Genomic DNA, 21,143 nt, shown 5'->3' with positions numbered 1-21,143 from the left:
CCCGTTGGTGGAATGGATACACTTTTATACTTGTTGTTGATGTCTGCTCTGTAATGGAGCAATTTGAGGAACATTCAGGGTATTCATTCTCTATAACAAGTATTTTATTTTACTTTTTATTTTTTAAATTTTTGAGACAGAGTCTCACTCTGTTGCCCAGGCTGGCATGCAGTGGCACAATCTCGGCTCACTGCAATCTCTGCCTACTGGGTTCAAGTCATTCTCCTGCCTCAGCCTCCTGAGTAGCTGGGATTACACCACGCGCCACCATGCCCGGCTAATTTTTTGTACTTTTTTGTAGAGATGGAGTTTCGCCATGTTGGCTAGGCTGGTCTCCTGACCTCAAGTAATCTACCTGCCTTGGCCTCCCAAAGTGCTGGGATTGCAGGTGTGAGCCACCGTGCCTAGCCATATAGCAAATATTTTCTATATACTGCAATGTTCATGGCTACATTATTTATTATAGTAAAAACTTGAAACCATATGCTATTTAGTAAATGAGAGGCTAAATTAAGTTTATAAATAGCATTAATTCTTACATGGCATTAAAATAATTGGTGGCATTAAATGAAACACATTATTTCAGTAGGTTAAGTAAGAGAATGCAAAATGAAAAACTGCATACAGTCTATGATTAGGGCCACTGCTTTGCACAGTTCCAGATAGTGCATACACATCGTGGTTTGTTAATGGGACCCACTAGAATGGGACAGTGTATTGCCTGTATAGCCACATTCAGTGACCTTGAGTACAACGTCAATCTATAAAAATAGACCTACTGACAGATTTATATTTATGTGAATCTGTACTTGGAGGAAAGGCTGAAAAGAAATTAATAGTATTAACAGTGGTGCTCTCTAGATGTAGGCTTTTATTTCATCTTAATTCTTTTGGTTAATGGAAGAGTTACTATTCTTAGCTGTATTTTGTGAAATTGTCTAATTTTTCATCACTTAAGCTATGGCTAAGGTTGTTATTGGACAAAGTACATTAAAGCAGCATTATAAATAGATGGAGAAAGAAGAGGCTTTATTTATATCTAGTTTAAATCACCTTAGGCCTTCTTATCAGTCTATTTTTTTAACACATGATTTGATATAAAATACTTACATATTTTTATTTTTGACATGGGTGAAATTGTTAGCGTCAGAGTTATAAATACAGAGCTAACTTATATCATACAAATGTTAATAAAGCTTGATATGAAATAATCATTGCCTGATAAAGGATTTTATATCATACAATATATTACTAAAAGGGGCTGAGTTAAAAAGAAAGATATGGTTTTTGGGGTTGCCTGATCTTACATTGATAGTGTTATTCTCTGGATACTTAATGCTAAGTAACCTTCAAAATCCTATAGTTTAATTTTTTTGACACCTGATTCCTTCCTTATGGATATTTACTTTTCTTGCCTTTGTAAAGCGAATTTTGGTTTTTAGGGATCTGGACCCTAGTTTGGAAACAATCTTTGTGTTGCCTTTATAATGGATTTTGATGTGCTACTAATGAGCTATTTTGTTTTCCAGATGGGAATGGTGGTCTTTATCGGGCACTTGCAGCCCAGAATATTGTGGAGGATATGGAGCAAAGGGGCATTTGGAGCATTCATGTCTATTGTGTTGACAACATATTAGTAAAAGTGGCAGACCCACGGTTCATTGGATTTTGCATTCAGAAAGGAGCAGACTGTGGAGCAAAGGTAATGCCTTTCTCAACTATGGTGAGGCTTTTGATGGTCTTTCTCTGTCATATATGCATTCCAGAATTCAAACCAAGTTTATTAGGGTGATTTGAATATTTTAGAACCATTTATCTCTCTAAGGTAACTAAACGGTCCCACACCTCCTTTTTTCCTTAAATTGGCAAGACTTGATTCTAGAAGTAATGTTGTATACTTATCAATCACAAGTAAGAGTTTAAAGTATGTGAGGAGGATTTGTAAGTACTTGGGAAGGTAGTCATCACTAGACCTGGGTTGGATTCATTAATACCAAATTGTGTTCAATCAGATTAACCCAACTTTTTTCCTGTGACAAAGTTATTGGAGTAGGAAAGGAAAATGTAGTAGACACAACAGATTTAGACTTCCTAAGTCAGGTGACAAGGTATCTGATGATGTTCTTTCGAATAATTTGGAAATAGGTAAGTTGGGCATAAGGACAATTAAAGAGATGAATACTTGCTTGAATGACCACTCACAGACTGATACTAAGTTGGAGGGAGGTTTGTAATGATATGTAATGATTCTGTTCTTGGCATTGTACTTTTCAACATGTTTTTAGTTGTATAGATGATATGTCTTTAAGGTAGCAAAAAAATATGTATTATAGCTAGAAATAGATAGCAAACATGCAAACCTTTAAAAACACTTTGGAAGACTTAAAAATATTGATATAAACATTACTAGAAGTCTGTAAAGGTATCCATTCTCATCAAAAACAGTATAATACAATCCCAGTCAAAATCACAGTGAGACTATTTTGGGGACACTTGACAGAATGATTGCAAAGTTTAGAATAAACATGTAAAGGTGGCCAGGAAAATGTTGAAAAAGGATGAAGATAAGCGAGGAAAGGGGGCCAAAGACAATCTATCAAGCATTAAAAGGAATTGTAAATTAAAAGAGTGTGGTACTAGAACCAGAATAGAATGACAGATTAATGAAAATAATGTAGGTCAGTCAGAAACACATCTGTGTATGTATAAGAAGAACACATTTTATAAAATATGGCATTTCAAATCAGTGGAGGAAGTTAATGAAATAACTGGCTAACAATAAAGTAAGATCTCTCTGTCAAAGTTCATACAAATATCAATTTTAGGTGAATTACAGTTAAGTATTTTAAAATGAAGCCATAAAGGTATTAGAAGAAAATTAGAATAATTTTACAATTGTGATGCAAAGGGAAGACCTTTCTACCAAAAGCAGTAACTATATAGACTTCTGACAAAAACAAATTAGCTTTCAAATTATTTTGAAATATCTGTATTTAAAAAGAAGATCTGCCAAAGAAGTGATTTCTCTCAAAGTTAATCTAGAAATTTTATGCAAAGTCACATCTGAAGCTGAAATCTTAAATTTACTGATACAAGTTTTGAAAGATTAAGCTGATGGACCTAATAAGCCTCCTCTGGACTCTGAAAATAAGAGTTGGTTTAGTTCATTTATTTAAGACTTCTGTATACCCTGTGAGTATCTGAACTGTATTTTTATTTTTATTTTTCGAGCCACAGACTCACTGTGTCATCCAGGCTGGAGTGCAGTGGCAGCATCTCGGCTCACTGCAACCTCTACCTCCTGGGTTCAAGTGATTCTCCTGCCTCACCCTCCCCAGTAGCTGGGATTATAGGCACACACCTTCCACTTGGTGTCACTCTTTTTTTTTTTTTTGAGACGGAGTCTTGCACTGTCGCCTGGGCTGGAGTGCAGAGGCATGATCTCAGCTCACTGCAACCTCCGCCTCCCAGGTTCAAGCAATTCTCCTGCCTCAGCCTCCTGAGTAGCTGGGATTATAGGCACTCACCACCAGACCCAGCTAATTTTTTTGTATTTTCAGTAGAGACAGGGTTTCGCTATGTTGGCCAGGCTGATCTCGAACGCCTGACCTCATGATCCACCTGCCTCGGCCTCCCAAAGTGCTGGGATTACAGGCGTGAACCACTGTGCCCGGCTGGTATCACTCTTTTTTTCTAAAATAGAAACTTAAAATTTTACTGTTACGAGCTTCAGAACCAATTTAAACTTTATGCAGTCAGAGAGTGTTCAACCTGGAAGGGACCCCAGAGATCATCTGGTCAACCCCTTTGATCTCAGAAATGAGAATCCTGAGTTCTAGTACTTTGTTTGTTTGTTTATTTATTTGATAGGGTCTGGCTGTGTTGCCTAGGCTGGAGTGCAGTGATGTGATCTTGGCTCTCTGCAACTTCTGTCTCCAGGCTCAAGCAATTCTCCTGCCTCAGCCTCTGGAGTAGCTGGTAACATGGGCGTGCACCACCATGCCTGGTTAATTTTTTTGGGTCTTTTTGTATTTTTAGTAGAGACAGGATTTCTCTGTGTTGCCCAGGCTGGCCTTGAACTTCTGACCTCAGGTGATCTGCCCACTTTGGCCTTTTGCTGGGATTACAGGCGTGAGCCAACACACCCGGCCAGAGTTCTAGTACTTTATAAGACCCAGGCTCAAGGTTCTTTATCACATTAGCAGAGCCAGGATTAGAGTTCGTGTTTCCCAACTTCCTAGTCTTATATTATATTACATTATAGAACCATACTCTTTAGATTAGTTAAGTTTTTGCTGACAGCTCAAAAATCTTTAAACTGCTGTGCTGACTTTTGTGAGTACACGAATCACGCAAAGATGCAAGTGTTGTCACTCCTCTCCATTACCTGTGGACTCTGTAGGGTAAATCCAGACTGAGTCTTGCAAAGACACTCACTGTTTAGTCCTGTGTCTGGCATGTAATGTAGTAGTCACTCAGTGAATGAATAAGTAAATATTCAGATGGAACCAAAATATAACTAGACTGGCATATATTAAAATCTTTTAGAAATGGAAGCCTTTTATGTAATTGCTCCCCTGCCCTTTTAAAATAAGAAAATCAAAGCATTAAAATATGTGTCTTAAAACATGTAAGTTAGGGGATGATTCATACTGTGGTAGTAGAATTATTTGCAGTACTTTATTTTTATTGTATTTATTTATTTTGAGACAGGGTCTCACTCTGCCACCCAAGCTGGTGTGCAGTGGTATTATCATGGCTTCAGTGCAGCCTCGACCTCCTGGGTTCAGGTGATCCTCTCACCTCAGCCTCCTGAGTAGCTGGGACTACAGGCACCCGGCACCATGCCTGGCTAATTTTTGTCTTTTTTGTAGAGATGGGGTTTTGCTATGTTGCCCAGGCTGGTCTTGAAATCCTGGGCTCAAGCAATATGCCTGCCTGAGCCTTCCAAATTGCTGGGATTACAGGTGTGAGTCATTGTGCCTGGCCTGCAGTACTTTAATAGGCCCCTGTCTTGGTGCATTAAGTATTTTTTATGGAGTGAGGAACATGAGAAAAGACTGAAAGAGTGAGGTAATTTGCAGAAGTGCAAAGTTTAAAAGGCAGGAACCCAAGCAATTATAGTAACTCTGAGGTTAAAGTGTTATTTTGTACTCAGCTTTTCTTTCAGCTCACTGCAACCTCTGCCTACCGGGTTCAAGTGATCTTCCTGCTCAGCCTCCCAAGTAGCTGGGATTATAGGCATGTGCCACCACACCTGGCTAATTTACCATGTTGGCCAGGCTGGTCTTTTAACTCCTGATCTCAAGTGATCCATCTGCCTTGGCCTCCTGGAGTGCTGGGATTATAGGTGTGAGCCACTGTGCCCGGCCCTGGACTCAGTTTTTCTGGATTAAACTTATGAAATAATGAGTAAACCTTTTAAGTTTATACTGTATATCTTTTGTGTGTGTGTGTGTGTGTTTTTTTTTTTGAGATAGAGTCTTTCTCATTTCGTCCAAGCTGGAGTACAATGGCGCAATCTTGGCTCACTGCAATCTCCGCCTCCCAGGTTCAAGTGATTCTTCTGCCTCAGCCTCCCAAATCGCTGGGATTACAGTGCCTGCCACTATGCCTGGCTAATTTTGTTTTAAATTTTCAGTAGAGATGGGGTTTCACCATGTTGGCCAGGCTGGTCTTGAACTCCTGACCTCAGGTGATCTACGCACCTCAGCCTCCCAAAGTGCTGAGATTACAGGCGTGGGCTACCACACCCGGTCTAAGCTTTATATCTTTTATGTATAATATAAATTGATTCCCATTTCATGCAGTTTACAAATGCTTTCTTCTGTAATGTAGACTTTTATAATATTTGGAGGTTAATAGTTGCCATAGAAGTAAACCTTTGGAAAATGTAAAATGTGAATATGCATATTTTTATTTTTATGGCTGGTTGGGAGTAGGCGTATATAGCGGTGATTGGAAAATAAACCTGTGTGTGTTAAAAAAAAAAAAAAATGAGAATAAGGGGAATCTATCCCAAATTCCCTCCTAGTAAGATACCCACTGTAGGTAAAGTACATGAAGTAAGAGGTGGTGATGGGTTGGTAGATAAGAATTATAAATAGGCCCGTGAATTGATTTAAATGATTTACTGCATAATGTTCCCCTTCAGTTTAATCTAATTCCTTGGTAGAAAGTTTCTTTTCATTAAGAATTGTGTTCCTACAGGGTGACAAACAGTGAACCACACAGCAGGCTTACTTATCTAGCAGCTCTGCCTCACCCAGCTAGACTCAGTGCCTATATCTCTTAATTGCTGTGTAAATGAAGTTCTCAATAGTGCCTTTAGTTTTCTGGACGAGACTGCTACTGACTGTATTTATTTTAAGAAATCAGTTATTGAAGAAAAGTTTTAACTTTATTAATATAATTTCATGTCCACTTAGGATAGACTTGTCAAATTGGGGACAGAGTTTTAAACATATTTTGAAGCATGCTGAATTGATAATTGGACAGGACAAATAAAACAATACCTTCAAATAAATATGTATTTTTGAGACAGAGTCTTACTCTGTTGCCCAGGCTGGAGTGGAGTGCAGTGGTACAACCACGTTTCACTGTAGCCTCAACCTCCCCAGACTCAGGTGATCCTCTTGCCTCAGCCTCCCTAGTAGCTGAGACTCCAGCATGCCACCATGCCTGGCTAATTTTTTTATTTTTTAAATAGAGACCAGGGTTTCACCTTGTTGCCTAGGTTGACAAATATTTTTTATTGTTTGATTCTTTGGTTGGATATTTATCTCATCTGAACCTTGATTTTATATTAGTTCATTGTATATAGTTCTTTTATAATTTTCTTGTGAACGCTTAAGTCAGTGATGTGTGGGATTAGTGTGGTGGCACACCAAAACCACTTGTGAGGTTTTTAAAAATTACATATTCTTACATTTTCCCTCTGATTTTAGTATGCCCTCATTTCTCAGCTCCCCATCAGCCCAGAGCCTTTGATAAATTGTCACATCACTGGTTTTCAAAATTAATTTTTTGAAATGTAGAATCACTTATTTCAAACAAAATTGAGTATACAAAACAGATAAATATGGTTGGGTTTTCTCATTAAAGTTGGAGTGGGAGGCTAGTGACCTGCCTGCTCTAAACCCCTTTACCTGCTACTCAGGTCCCTGAAAAACAAGAAAAATGCCATATTCACTAATGAAAATTAAAGAAATGCTATTTTCAAATGAAATATTGGGCAATAGAAAATGAGAGACAAAATGCCTAACTTAGGTCTTTTGTCTTGTGAATCCCAGAGAAATTTCATTTTGTTTATTATCAAAGTAATTGAGTGTGGTTAAGGATAAATTAAACAAAAAGTACAAGATACATGGGGAATGTTGACTCCTGATTTAGTTATTCCCAGTCCAATGTGATTTACTCTGTGCTAAATATATATATATATATATGATGGAATTTCTAGCCCATGGTTTAGTTAGGTGATAAGTAGGAAGGAAATAATGTACCTCATTTCCGGTTGGAAAGTGCCTGTCAAGGTATATAAAGATGGATAGTTGATTGTCTAAAGTTAAAGATTCTTCTTGGCTTTATACCTTTTCGTGTAAGCAAAGTTTTAAATGTCATCTTTGACAATGGCAAATCTCCAAAGAAACATTTAATTCCATTTCTTTCTCTATTGTTGTCTGTCTTTGGTGGACAGGTGGTGGAAAAAACGAACCCTACAGAACCAGTTGGAGTGGTTTGCCGAGTGGATGGAGTTTACCAGGTGGTAGAATATAGTGAGATTTCCCTGGCAACAGCTCAAAAACGAAGCTCAGATGGACGACTGCTGTTCAATGCGGGGAACATTGCCAACCATTTCTTCACTGTACCATTTCTGAGAGATGTTGTCAAGTATGGGCAAGATGGGGCCTTTTAAAATTATATTTATTGTTAATCAGAAACTAAGACTCTTAAGAGGGACGCAGATACCCCAAATCCATATCCCACAGAATTCATCTTTCCCGAGGATTACTTATCAAATGGACATGTATCTCATGTTGTGATTGTTTTTAGTAAGATGTATTGTAAGGTGGGAATCATCGGAGCCCATTCCCCAGCACATTAATGGGAGGTCAAAGCATTTCTCCCTTCTCACCTTCCCACCCCCAGCTATGTGCTAGGTTCTGTTGAAGCAAAAAATAAGAAATGAAACTTTCTTTACCACAACTGTGAGTTTTTTAAAAATACAGATATTCACCCTACACCAACTGAATTAGAGTTTCAGAAGGTCGGTTCGGGGCATCTGTATTTTTAGGAAGCTGTCCTCAGAGTTCTAATTCAGCTGATTCCTAAGCTGGCATTTAGGAACTAGTATGCTAAAGAATAAAGAAAGAACTTGACACCTGCATGAAAATCAGTGGGTAGTGCTACAAAGGATAAAATAAGAGCTATTTTATCCCACCATAGTTTTAAATGAAGGACATTCTCACTATCAATTTCACTTAGCTTTTAGACATTCAAGATGACTCTCTACTTTTTAAAAAGTTAATACACCTTTATCCAGTTCCAGAATATTTCCCATTCTATGCCATTTGTAGCTGTGTTTTTGTTTCATCCATAGTAACTTAATGCATTTTTTAATGTACACATATACAGTTTTAAGGCATTTGTAATGAATACAGTTTTAATGCACACGTACACAGTTTTAGTGGAGACCGTTATTTGATTTTTTAAAAAATAGATGATTCGGGGAAAGCTATTCATTTACTATTTAAGTATGAACTGAAACTTAAATGCTCTTCACTTTGAAAATCTTAGTATTGGTTGTTGACACATTTGCTCCTGAGTGTTATAAGATTTTCTGGCATTTGAAATCTGAAACATGATTATATCTTTTCTCCTTCTACTTCTTAGTGTTTATGAACCTCAGTTGCAGCACCATGTGGCTCAGAAGAAGATTCCTTATGTGGATACCCAAGGACATTTAGTTAAGCCAGACAAACCCAATGGAATAAAGATGGAAAAATTTGTCTTTGACATCTTCCAGTTTGCAAAGTATGCTTTGAATAGTACCAGTAAGGTTAAATAAATGTCTTAAAATGCTGCTCTTCACTCTCTTAGGCATGAAACTGTTTTTAGGAAACATTTGATAGCACATATCTCACATGGCATTTTGATTGTGAGTATGCAGTCTAGATTCATTATGGTTCTCTAGAATAAAACCAGGAGTGTGATCTGAGTTGCCTATGAGTACAACTTTTTTTTTTTTTAATCATCTAGTTTCTGGGTCCTATAAAGTTTTTTTTTCATATATATATATTTATTAAATGAGATGGGTTCTTCCTATGTTGAGCAGGCAGGTCTCAAACTCGCGGCCTCAAGTGATTGTCCCATCTCGGCTGCGCAAAGTGCTGGGATTACAGGCTTGAGCCACTGTGCCCCGCCTTGGTCTCCTGTAAAGTTGTTGTTGTTGTTGTTTTTTTTTTTTTGAGATGGAGTCTCGCCCTGTTGCCCAGGCTGGAGTGCAGTGGCCGGATCTCAGCTCACTACAAGCTCCACCTCCCGGGTTCACGCCATTCTCCTGCCTCAGCCTCCCAAGTAGCTGGGACTACAGGCGCCCGCCACCGCGCCCGGCTAGTTTTTTGTATGTTTTAGTAGAGACGGGGTTTCACCGTGTTAGCCAGGATGGTCTCAATCTCCTGACCTCATGATCCGCCTGTCTTGGCCTCCCAAAGTGCTGGGATTACAGGCTTGAGCCACCGCGCCCGGCCGTAAAGTTGTTAAAGTCGTTTATTTTGGATGAGAAACTGAAAAGGTTAAGATAAAGAATTGACCCGTTTTGTATTTAGGATATCTTTTTACTGCCCTGTTAATAAATATTTTAGTAAACATGTTTTTAGATTATGTAGTTTTCTATAAAGATCACATTTGATGTTGAGATGCTTGTCTCAGAATTTGATGAGTGCAAAAATGAGGAAGACAAATAAGCTGTATAAAATCAATGCGTGGTGGCTCATGCCTGTAATTCCAGCAGTTTGGGAGGCTGAGGCGGGTGGATGACTTGAGGCCAAGGAGTTGGAGACCAGCCTGGCCAACATGGTGAAACCCCGTCTCTACTAACAGTACAAAAATTAGCCGGGCGTGGTGGTGCATGCCTGAAGTCCCAGTTACTCAGAAGGCTGAGGTGAGAGAATCTCTTGAACCCAGGAGGTGGAGGTTGCAGTGAGCTGAGATTGCACCACTGCAGTCCAGCCGGGGTGACAGAGTGAGACTCTGTCTCAAAAAAAAAAAACCCATAAATTAATAAAATGAAATTAATCTTTCCATTTCTAAATCATCTTTTTTGCCTGTTTTTTTTCCCCCCCCAGAACAGGCACTAATGTGATCTTTGTACATTAGGATTCCTAATCTTTCTGACTTAAGATGAACTGTTCTATAGTTGAGGGGGGAAATGATTTCTCATTTCGCATTCAGAAAGAAAATTTCAACTTTCTTTAGTCGAAGGATGAGCAATATTTTATTCATCATTCAAATTGGATTAGGAAAGCCCATTGTTGAAGACCAAAGGCTTAGCTATGTTAAGGGGTTAGAAGCTGTGTATGCAGTTTCATAATAAAGAGGTCTTTATATGGTTTTGCTCTAGGAAGTTTGTGGTGTATGAAGTATTACGGGAAGATGAGTTTTCCCCATTAAAGAATGCTGACAGTCAGAATGGGAAAGACAACCCTACTACTGCAAGGCATGCTTTGATGTCCCTTCATCATTGCTGGGTCCTTAATGCAGGGGGCCACTTCATAGATGAAAATGGCTCTCGCCTTCCAGCAATTCCCCGGTAAGTCAGTATCTTTTCTCTTTTGTATGAATGCTTTCTTGGACTTTTCCTCCTCTTGGACTACTTTCTCTCTCTCTCTCTGTATTCCTAGATCTTTTTTAAAAAACAAAGTGTTAATGTGTGAATAGTTCCTGTTGTGAAATAACACTAGCTTTGTCTATTACAAAGAGAATGATTGTTTTACTTTCTTGTGAAGAGGAGTCTTTCAAATCTCTTTCTTTAATTTTTATGTTTTGGAAACAATGCCACCATGACAGCAAAAAGACTTCTACTAAATAACGATCAGAAGATTTTTTTTTGTTTTGGTGTGCCATATGGTTAAAGCCCATCGGTAACACTCTGTACCACAGGGCAAGTCCTTCAGCCACAGAGGATTGGTTGTTGCTGCCCTATTATATCTGTGGCCTCACTACTTTTTTTTTTTTTTTTTTTTTTGAGACAGAGTATCGCTTTGTCACCAGGCTGGAGTGCAGTGGCACAATCTCAGCTCACTGCAGCCTCCACCTCCCGGGTTCAAGCGATTCTCCTACCTCAGCCTCCCAAGTAGCAGGGACTACAGGTGCACACCACCACACCCAGCTAATTTTTGTATTTTTATTAGAGATGGGCTTTTACCTTGTTGGCCAGAGTGCTGTTGATCTCCTGACCTTGTGATCCGCCTGCCTTGGCCTCCCAAATTGCTGGGACAGGCGTGAGCCACTGGGCCCAACTGACCTCACTACCATTAATAGTACTGTCTGTGAGACCCACTCATAGCCCCACCAACCCCAGGCTACCTACAAATTGTAGTCCCATGGCAGTTTTCACTGTCGTACTTTCAGGTCATTGAGGAAGATGTCTAGAACAGAAGTAAATATCAATTACATTCACTGATACTTTAGAAATGGCCTTGGTTTTGAGCAGTTAAAAAAAAGAAGGTATTGTAGCAATTTAAATCCAAGGTAAAATACTTTCCAGCTAAATTTGTTTTTGTTTGTTTGTTTGTTTTTTGGAGCCAGAGTTTCGCTCTTGTCACCCAGGCTGGAGTGCAATGGCACAATCTCTGCCCACTGCAACCTCTGCTTCCTGGGTTTGCGTGAGTCTCCTGCCTCAGCCTCCCAAGTAGCTGGGGTTACCCTCGCCTGCTGTAATGCCTGGCTAATTTTGTATTTTTAGTAGAGACAGGATTCCACCATGTTTGTCAGGCTTGTCCCGAACTCCTGACCTCAGGTGATCCGCCCACTTTGACCTCCCAAAGTGCTGGGATTACAGGCGTGAGCTGCCATGTCTGGCCAGTCCTTTTTGTTTTTAAGACAAGGTCTTGCTCTGTCAGCCAGGCTGGAGTGCAGTGGCGCGATCTCGGCTCACTTCATCTCCTGGGCTTAAACAATACACCTGCCTCGGCCACCCAAAGTGCTGGGATTACAGATGTGAGCTATTGTGCTCAGCCTAAATCTTGTATTTTATGATGAAACCTTCACTGGCACCTAGAATTTCCCCTTCTGAATCATCTGATATATCCGTACTTATGTAAAAAGCATTCTGCCATTTAATTTATATTCCTAACGGATAAGATGGCTGGCTGCAAGAATGCCTCAATAAATGTTAAAATATTGGGCTGGGTGTGGTGGTTCATGCCTGTAATCCCAGTATTTTGGGAGACTGAGGCAGGTGATTACCTGAGGTCAGAAGTTCAAGACCAGCCTGGCCAACATGGTGAAACCCTGACTCTGCTAAATCTACAAAATTAACTGGGCATAGTAGCACACACCTGTATCCCAGCTACTTGGGCGGCTGAGGCAGGAGAATTGCTTGAACCCAGGAGGGAGAAGTTGCAGTGAGCTGAGACTGTACCATTGCACTCCAGCCTGGGTGACAGGGTGAGAGACTTCATCTCAAGAAAAAATAATAAAATGTTAGATAACACATTGGAATTTACTAGTACGTAACTGGTTTTATAAGAAGCAGCAGTGGTAGCTTTCATCTCCCAGTCCAAGGCCACTTTTGGGCTCTGTATTGGTCAACAAGCTTGGTCTTGGCATGTCACGTTGTCCTCATGTTTCATCTTTGGCCATTGAGTTTTATTTTGATTTTTTTTAACCCCCTTTTGGTCTCTTGGGACAAATTTATGATTTACCATAAATACATACCATTCAATCAAGTATATTTTGCAACTCCATTTCATTGTTATTGTTTGATTTGCTTCCATTCCCATTAATGCTTATTTATTCCCACATAGCAGTGCTACAAATGGGAAGTCAAAGACCATCACAGCTGATGTCAATCACAAGTAAATATACCAGCCTGCCTACAGTGCATGGTGATGGGGCTGTGCTTCCCTTCATACTAACTGGCATCGTAGTTTAGTGCTCTGCCTTTTGGGGGTCTGGAGGGAGGATGGTTGAAGCTTTGGTGTGGGTGCACTGCTTACTTGGTGGCAGGTATCTCTCTGGATAACACTAACTCAGAATCTTGTTGCATGCTGGAAATGGGGAGCATGCTTTACTAAAGAATCTGACCACAGGTGTTAGAACTGGAACTGACAAATTTTAGATGATAGATAAGATCCAGAGCAGGTTGCAGGTCAGGGAGAACACATTTTGCACCTTTAACATAAGCTTGTACAGGTTTAAAAATACCATTCTGAAGATGTGTCTTGTGGAATTGGGTGTATGCTGTCAGTATAAAGGCTAATTGTTCCTGTCGTGTTTGATGGCCCTTGATATGGTGAAAACTGTTCTGTTGATTTATTCTCACACTAATAACTCCCCTTTTTGGTCACTGCATTAATTTTAGTTACTATCTTGCTTCTAAAGAATCTTTTAATCTTAATGGCAGATCATTTTTAGTTAGAAGTAACATATATCCTCTCCCATCTGGGTACTGACAGAGTTTGGAAAAGCCGTTATCTTTATAGTTTAAGAGACAGCTTGGTGTTATTGTTACACGTTGAAAGTTAAAGTTTTTAAGGTTGGGTGCAGTGGCTTACGCCTATAATCCCAGCACTTTGGGAGGCCAAGGCGGGTGGATTTTCTGAGGTCAGGAGTTGGAGACCAGCCTGGCAAACATGGTGAAACCTCATCTCTACAAAAAATACAAAAATTAGCTGGTGTGGTGGTGCACACTTGTTAACTAGCTACTCAGGAGGCTCAGGCGGGAGAATCACTTAAACCTAGGAGGCAGAGGTTGCAGTGAGCTGAGATTGCACCACTGTACTCCAGCCTTGGTGACAGAGCAAGACTCCATCTCAAAAAAAAAAAAAAAAGAAAAAAAAAGTTTTTAAGGTAATTTGGGAAATATATGTAGGGCAAAAGATCTGGAGATGGAAGTTGTCTCAGAAATAGAGTAGCACTGACATCAGTGTCACCCAAGTGCTTTTTCCTGTTTGTGCCATTCCTCTGCCCAAATTCCTGTGAATGTCAATATTTCTGGGATGTGACTCTGTAAACAAGGAAGTGGACTCAGAGATCTGATCGATTTCTTACAGGTGCTGTAGGTCAGTGGTCCCCAACCTATTTTGGCACCAGGGACTGGCTTTGTGGAAGACAAATTTTCCACGGACTTGGGGTGGTGAGGGTGGTTTCAGGATGATTCAAGCACGTTATATTTATGGTATACTTTATTTCTATTATTATTACATTGTAATGAAGTAATTATACAACTCACTGTAATGTAGAATCAGTGGGAGCCCTGAGCTTGTTTTCCTGCAACTAAGTGGTTCCATTTGGGGATGATGGGAGACATCATCAAGCATTAGATTCTCATGAGGAGCATACAGCCTAGATCCCTTACATGGGCAGTTCACAATAGTGTTCACATTCTTATGAGAATCTTTTGCGGCCACTGATCTGACAGGAGATGGAGCTCAGGCAGTAATGTGAGTGGTGGGGAGCGTGTGTAAATACAGATGAAGCTTTACTCACTTGCCCACTGCTCATCTTCTGCTGTGTGGCTCAGGTCCTAACAGGCCACAGAGTAGTACCGGTCCATGGCCCAGGGGTTGGGGACTGCTGCCACAGATGGCTGTTGTCCCTCATGCCTTGAGAACTGTATGCAGATCCCTTTGTCACTTTCTGTCTCATCTACCATTTTTAATATATGGAAGCAAACTGCTTTTATATTAAAAAAATAAAACTTTGACTAAATTTTTTTGTCATTGAACCGTAGCTTTGAACCTAAGAGTGTAATAGATTCTTTATTATATAACTGAAGACAGCATCTAGCTATCTTAGTTAAGATACAAAAAGCTTTAAACATTATTCTTACTCTTTTATTTAAAACCCCCCATCGCCCAGTTTTCTTCATTTTAGCTGTTTGTAGAATAATTAAAGTGAAATGAAAGTTTGACTTTAAATGATACCATGCACTGAAAAAGAGTTCCTGCATAATCCTTGGCACCAAAGGATGAACTCACACAGCTGAAGAAAATCATGTAATAGTGAGAGACGAAAAGAAAGTATATTATGTAAAAGAGGGAAGAAGCAGCTGGGAGTATTCTGAAAGAAGGGAAACAGCCATGCTGAGTTTTGACACAGTATTATTTTTATTTCTCACCTTAATGCTTACTGAATACTGTTAGCTACCAAAAGGATGCATGGCTAAAGAATTGTGGGGCAGTTGGTATATTGGGCTAATTTGCCTATATCCTGAGATTTTACATTTGGTGATGGTAGCTTCTGTTTTCCCTCCTTCAGGGCATCCAGTTTTGTTTGCTAAAGTTGACTCCTTAGTTTCTTGGGGTATCTTTGTGGTAGTAGAATGGAAGTTATATATTAAGGCCAGCTGTATATGTGTTTCTTGGGTTCACAACCACCTTCTGTTCCTGCTACACTGAATCCTTCGGGGTTTAGGTGGGACTGGGCTATATACATCTTATTAATGGGTGGGCCCTCATTTTTTCCTTGGCATGCCTACTCAAAATTCATTTGGTTTTGTATGACTTTGAGTTGCCCTAGAAGGTCTGGACTAGACCTCTTGAGCTCTTGTGGTAGAATCTGGCACGTATGTAGAGAGGTGTGTGCCCTACTATACCTCCTCTTTTCCCTTCATTAGTTTGTCATCTGTCTATTTTCATAGTGTTATTTGTTCAGACAACAAGCATTGGTAGGCCTGCTCATAGGTTTATAGGTGCTATTAGTATTCTAGGTGCTGAAGTATCTTATACAAGAGAAATAAGTCACTTCTTACAGCCTACTGGGATGTTCAAGATGCATATACATAAAAGTTAAGTAAATTTTCAGACAGTATGTGATTATGTGCCAAATGTGTGCTATAGCAATAATAACTCTAGGAGGCAGTGACTTAGCAGGTGTCTAATACATTTATTTTTTATTTATTATTGTTATTACTATTTTTGAGATGGTGTCTTCCTCAGTCGCACAGGCTGGAGTGCAGTGGAGCGATCTCAGCTCATTGCAACCTTCGCCTCCCAGGCTCAAGCGATTCTCCTGCCTTAGCCTCCTGAGTAGCTGGGATTACAGATGCTCGCCTCCACACCCAGCTAATTTTTTGTATTTTTACTAGAGATGGAGTTTCACCATGTTGGCCAGGCTGGTCTTGAACTCCTGACCTCAGGTGATCTACCCACTTTGGCCTCCCAAAGTGTTAGAATTACAGGCGTGAGCCACTGCACCCAGCCACATTTATTTTTTATATGACTAAATGGATGGAGACAATTACTATGAAATGCAGTGGTCAAGAGAAGATTGGGGCTTGAGCCAAATCTTGGAGGATGAGTGTGGTTTTTATGGGGCCATAATTGAGAATGACTTGGAATAATCCAAAGAGTGTGACTGGTCTGATTTGAGTGGAGAGTCTCAGGATAAGTAAGTTGAAGTAGGATAGAGAGTGCTTTGAATGCTAGAGAAAGGTTGACCTGTAGCTGAACTCAGAAGCCCTCTGGTTTTTATTCACTCCAGCAAAGTTTGAGACTATGTACTTAGGGAAAGAAAAGAAAGAGCTATGGTTTGACAAGAGACTAATATTTTTGTGCCCTGTGTCTTATTGGTAAGATTCTTGAAGCGGCAAGTAACAAAGAAGTCTGATGACTGCAAATGCATTGACTATTTATTGACTTTTGTGTTAGATAACTTAGAAATTCATTGCTATAAATGTTAGGTTGTGACCTAGATGAAGCAAATAGGGACTTTGACCTTGCTTTTGCTTGAGTGCCTTATGCCTTAGCTCTTTAGAAAGGGACTTTTGGTAACAGAGAAGTACTTTGAAACATACTGAATAAATCAGCTCAGTTAATCTAGAATATTTGGGATGTACAGAAAAACATGTACTGGGAAATAATTTAATTGTCCAATAGAACTTTCTGCAGTGAAGGAAATGTTGCATATCTTTGTTGTCCAATTTCGTAGTCATTGGGCATTCATGGCTTCTGAACCCTTGAAGTGTGATTGTTATGACTGAGAAACTGAATTTTAAATTTTAAATTAATTTTAAAAATTTTAACTAAGTTTAAGTAGCCCTGTGTGGCTATTGGCTTCTGTATTGGATAGTACAGCTTTAGAATGTTTGTCAACCTTAATAGTACCGAGGTAGTGGTGAGAATTAAAATGCAATATGAAGGGCTCCAGAGCACCTAGCACTGGGCTTGGCATATAGTATATACCTAGCAAGTAGTTGCCTTTTTATCAAATTGAAACTTGGAAATAGTAAAAAATGAAATGTAGGTAAGGGGACAGTGTATAAAAACTATAAAAACTAGTGAAGTGCTGTAAAGAGCTACCCATAATTATTGGCACTTGCCCCAAATAGTGTCCTTCTGACCTGAGAATTTCATATTAACTTAATCCTCAGGGAATTTAGTGATCATTAGGGTAGCATCTGTTCCATTTGTTTAACTGGCAGAATTGTTATCTGTAAGCTTCTCAGAGGAAAGTTGATGGTTTGTACTTTTGCTCCGGCAAGTAACATGGGAAGCAAAATCTTTAACACACATTTGTTTTTTTTCTTAGCTTGAAGGATGCCAATGATGTACCAATCCAGTGTGAAATCTCTCCTCTTATCTCCTATGCTGGAGAAGTAAGTCTGCTTTACTTTTTCCTCTATTCTTTTGCAAAGCTTTGTATATTTCAAAATAACAAAAAGGTGGATTTTAAATGTTCTCACCACAAAGAAAGGATAAGTATTTGAGGTGATAGGTATGTTAATTGGCCTTATTTGATTATTCTACAGTGTATACATGCATCGCATCATCACATTGTATCTCAAAAATATATATAATTATTGTCAATTAAAAATGAAATAAAGTTGGGCACAGTGGCTCACTCCTGTAATCCCAGTACTTTGGGAGGCTGAGGCAAGTGGGTTGCTTGAGCTCAGGAGTTTGAGACCAGCCTGGGCAATATAGTGAGACCTTGTCTTTATAAATTAAAAAAAAAATAACAAAGCAATAAAACTTTTTTAAAAAGTAGAATTCTGGCATTGTTTTATGTTTAAGTAGGGATGCGCTTAGAGAAGATGCAGCATTTTCTGATGGTCCTGCCCTGAGGAGCTCTTCCTGGGAACAAGTTGAGAAACTGCATTTGTTCTGAATTCTTCTCTTTGAGAATTCCTGTTATGGCTTTGCATCTATCCCATAAGTGAGTTAGTTGCCATTAACAGACATCTACAGTAGCTAGTCCATTTCACCCACACATTGAAATGCAGTAGGCTTTTGAAAAATATATAGTCACCCTTGTTTTTTTAGATAAATCATCTGGCTTTTTAAAAATGCAATGTAACTTTTCTTTCAAAGAGTCTAGCTTGTTCATGTACTTAGTACTGTCACTTTTGGGTGACAGTACTTGGGGATTTAGAGGTCTCTACTCTTTTAATTATGTAATATTTTTCCTGGAGATCTTTGTATTGCTTTGTTGTAGCATTAGAGACAACTTTCTTGCTTAGAAAGTTAACTCTATTGGCCGCTTGTGGCTCATGCCTGTAATCCCAGCACTTTGGGAGGCCAAGGCAGGTAGATCATTTGAGGTCAGGAGTTCGAGACCAGCCTGGCCAACATGATGAAACCCTGTCTCTACTGAAAAATACAAAAAATTAGACGGGTATGGTGGCAGGTGCCCATAGTCCCACCTACTCAGGAGGCTGAGGCACGAGAATTGCTTGAACCTGGGAGGTGGAAGTTGCAGTGAGCAGAGGGGAGAGACTCCTCCGTCTCAAAAAAAAAAAAAAGTTAATTTTGTGAGAGGTGATTGTAGGAAAAATGATTGTCATCTTATTAACTGTAGAAATGATAATCAGAGTAATTTTTTTTTATATATTTTTTTGTGCTTTTATAAGTCAGTCATTAAGTCTACTCTAAAATGTATATTAAATAGATTTTGACTTTTATGTTCTGCATCTCAACCTTTTTTGGCATTTGTGCTTTAAATCATCATTATAGCAAGTCCAGCATTGCATGACAAGTGCAGATTTTCTAATTGTGTTTCATTTCAATCCTCTTTTTAGGGATTAGAAAGTTATGTGGCAGATAAAGAATTCCATGCACCTCTAATCATCGATGAGAATGGAGTTCATGAGCTGGTGAAAAATGGTATTTGAACCAGATACCAAGTTTTGTTTGCCACAATAGGAATAGCTTTTATTTTTGATAGACCAACTGTGAACCTACAAGACCTCTTGGACAACCGAAGTTTAAATATCCACAGGGTTTTATTTTGCTCGTTGAACTCTTACAGCTATTGCACACTTCCCAAGATCCAGATGACTCAACTGCAGATAGCATTTTTATGATTCCCAACTCATTGAAGGTCTTATTTATATAATTTTTTTCCAAGCCAAGGAGACTATTGGCCATCCAGGAAATTTTGTACAGCTGAAATATAGGCAGGATGTTCAACATCAGTTTACTTGGAGCTGGAAGCATTTGTTTTTGAAGTTGTACATAGTAATAATATGTCATTGTACATGTTGAAAGATTTCTATGGTACTAAAAGTTTGTTTTATTTTATCAAACATCAAGCTTTTTTAAGAAAATAATTGGGCGGTAAAATAAATGTGTCTTCTTGTCCCTGGAGTGTCATTTGTACTTGAAGAAATTATTTCATTGAGAAAATATGAAACTTGGGAGAAACTTTAAGAGAATGCATAAAAACAAATCGATGATTCAATGAGGCTGCAGAGTCATAGAACTTCTTTCAGTGAATGTCTAACTTTGGGCTTTCTCTTCTTGTCACTGTATAGTAGTAGCTCTCACTCAAAGATTATTTTGTCCCCCTCCCAAAGGGCCGTTTGGCAATGTCTGGAGATATTTTTGGTTGTGACAAGTGGGAAAGTGAAATGGTACCGCTGGCATCTAATAGGGACTAGGGATGTCACTAAACATCCTACAATGCACAGGACAGTCTCCTCCGACAAAGAATTGTCTGGCCTAAAGTGTCAATGGTGTCAAGGTTGAGAAACCTTGTTTCAAATTATTCATTTACTCTGTTTTGCTCAAATATTTGGTGGCACTTAGGAATTCAAAAGAATATAGTTTCTGAATTTTCTGTGGCAGGCTATTCCAGTTTTTTGTTACTGTAATTGTTTTGGAGGATTAAAAAAAAAAAAGACAAAGGTGGTTCTTTAAATATGGGCCATAGATCATTGGTCATTAGTAAGGGTTCTGTGTGTCTAAAATGAACCAGGAGTGCAGATGTCCAAGGGCAGGAGAAGATGGATGTCCCAGCTCAAGCAGAGCCAGTTTGAAAAGACTGAGCTTTATAAATGCATCTTAAATAATATTTAAGTATTGACAAAAAGTATAAAAATGAACATCTGGATAAATGATTATGAAAATTATATCTAGAAAAGAGATGAATAAATTTTATTTTCCACTAACAAGTTGTCACAAGATAGGATGCCATTCATGGGGTAGGTCTTTTATTTAAGGATCACTTTTTTTTTTTTTGAAGAGCATGTGATGTTGATATCCATCAGTCTTATCTAAATTTTTTTTTAACTAAGGCCTAAATTGTTCATTTAGCATATTTTCTATTTTATTTCAATAACAGCTCAATTTTGCTATTGTTTTCTATTCTAGTTTTCAGAAAGATTAGTGAAGTTTGACTTCTTTTTGAAATGAGCTCCAAACGGGTTGTAAGAATGGAATTGCAGAATTTTTAGCTCCTGAATGCCAAAAACTGGTACTAATGGTGTGATCCATTTCTTTTTTTCTTGAACCTTGCTATTTCCACTGCTATTTCCACCTGCTATTTCTTCTCCCCTTGTTGTAAGAACATACTAGTGACACCATGAAAAGGGAAGAATGGAAGCCTGGGATTGTGTAGTGGTTTTGTTGGAGAGGAGCGATGGCTGGGGAACATTGGGTAGTTAAGAACAAACTCTGAGAGCCTCTGAACCATGGAAT

At 39.0% G+C, this 21,143-nt stretch overlaps 1 protein-coding gene across 5 annotated transcripts in view; it reads left to right on the top strand.

The window, feature by feature from the left end:
- UAP1 (UDP-N-acetylglucosamine pyrophosphorylase 1) overlaps window positions 1-19,811 on the top strand; it is a 38,666-nt gene extending 18,855 nt beyond the window's left edge. For 2 of the 5 annotated variants that reach the window (XM_007976352.3, XM_007976356.3), the window contains 7 exons: window positions 1,530-1,702; window positions 7,697-7,890; window positions 8,893-9,033; window positions 10,622-10,810; window positions 13,029-13,079; window positions 17,755-17,821; window positions 19,244-19,811. In XM_007976352.3, coding sequence (XP_007974543.2) covers window positions 1,530-1,702; window positions 7,697-7,890; window positions 8,893-9,033; window positions 10,622-10,810; window positions 13,029-13,079; window positions 17,755-17,821; window positions 19,244-19,336 — 908 coding nt within the window. In that variant the 3' untranslated portion in view covers window positions 19,337-19,811. The remainder of the gene's footprint in view (window positions 1-1,529; window positions 1,703-7,696; window positions 7,891-8,892; window positions 9,034-10,621; window positions 10,811-13,028; window positions 13,080-17,754; window positions 17,822-19,243) is intronic. The other 3 variants (XM_073008191.1, XM_007976354.3, XM_007976353.3) reach the window with 2 other exon arrangements.
- Window positions 19,812-21,143: the final 1,332 nt, after the last annotated feature.

The sequence above is a fragment of the Chlorocebus sabaeus genome, chromosome 20, assembly GCF_047675955.1.
Source record: "Chlorocebus sabaeus isolate Y175 chromosome 20, mChlSab1.0.hap1, whole genome shotgun sequence".
Classification (NCBI taxonomy): Eukaryota; Metazoa; Chordata; class Mammalia; order Primates; family Cercopithecidae; genus Chlorocebus; species Chlorocebus sabaeus.
The sequence above is the reverse complement of the archived record's forward strand: the minus strand, read 5'-3'. Positions and strand labels throughout refer to the sequence as shown.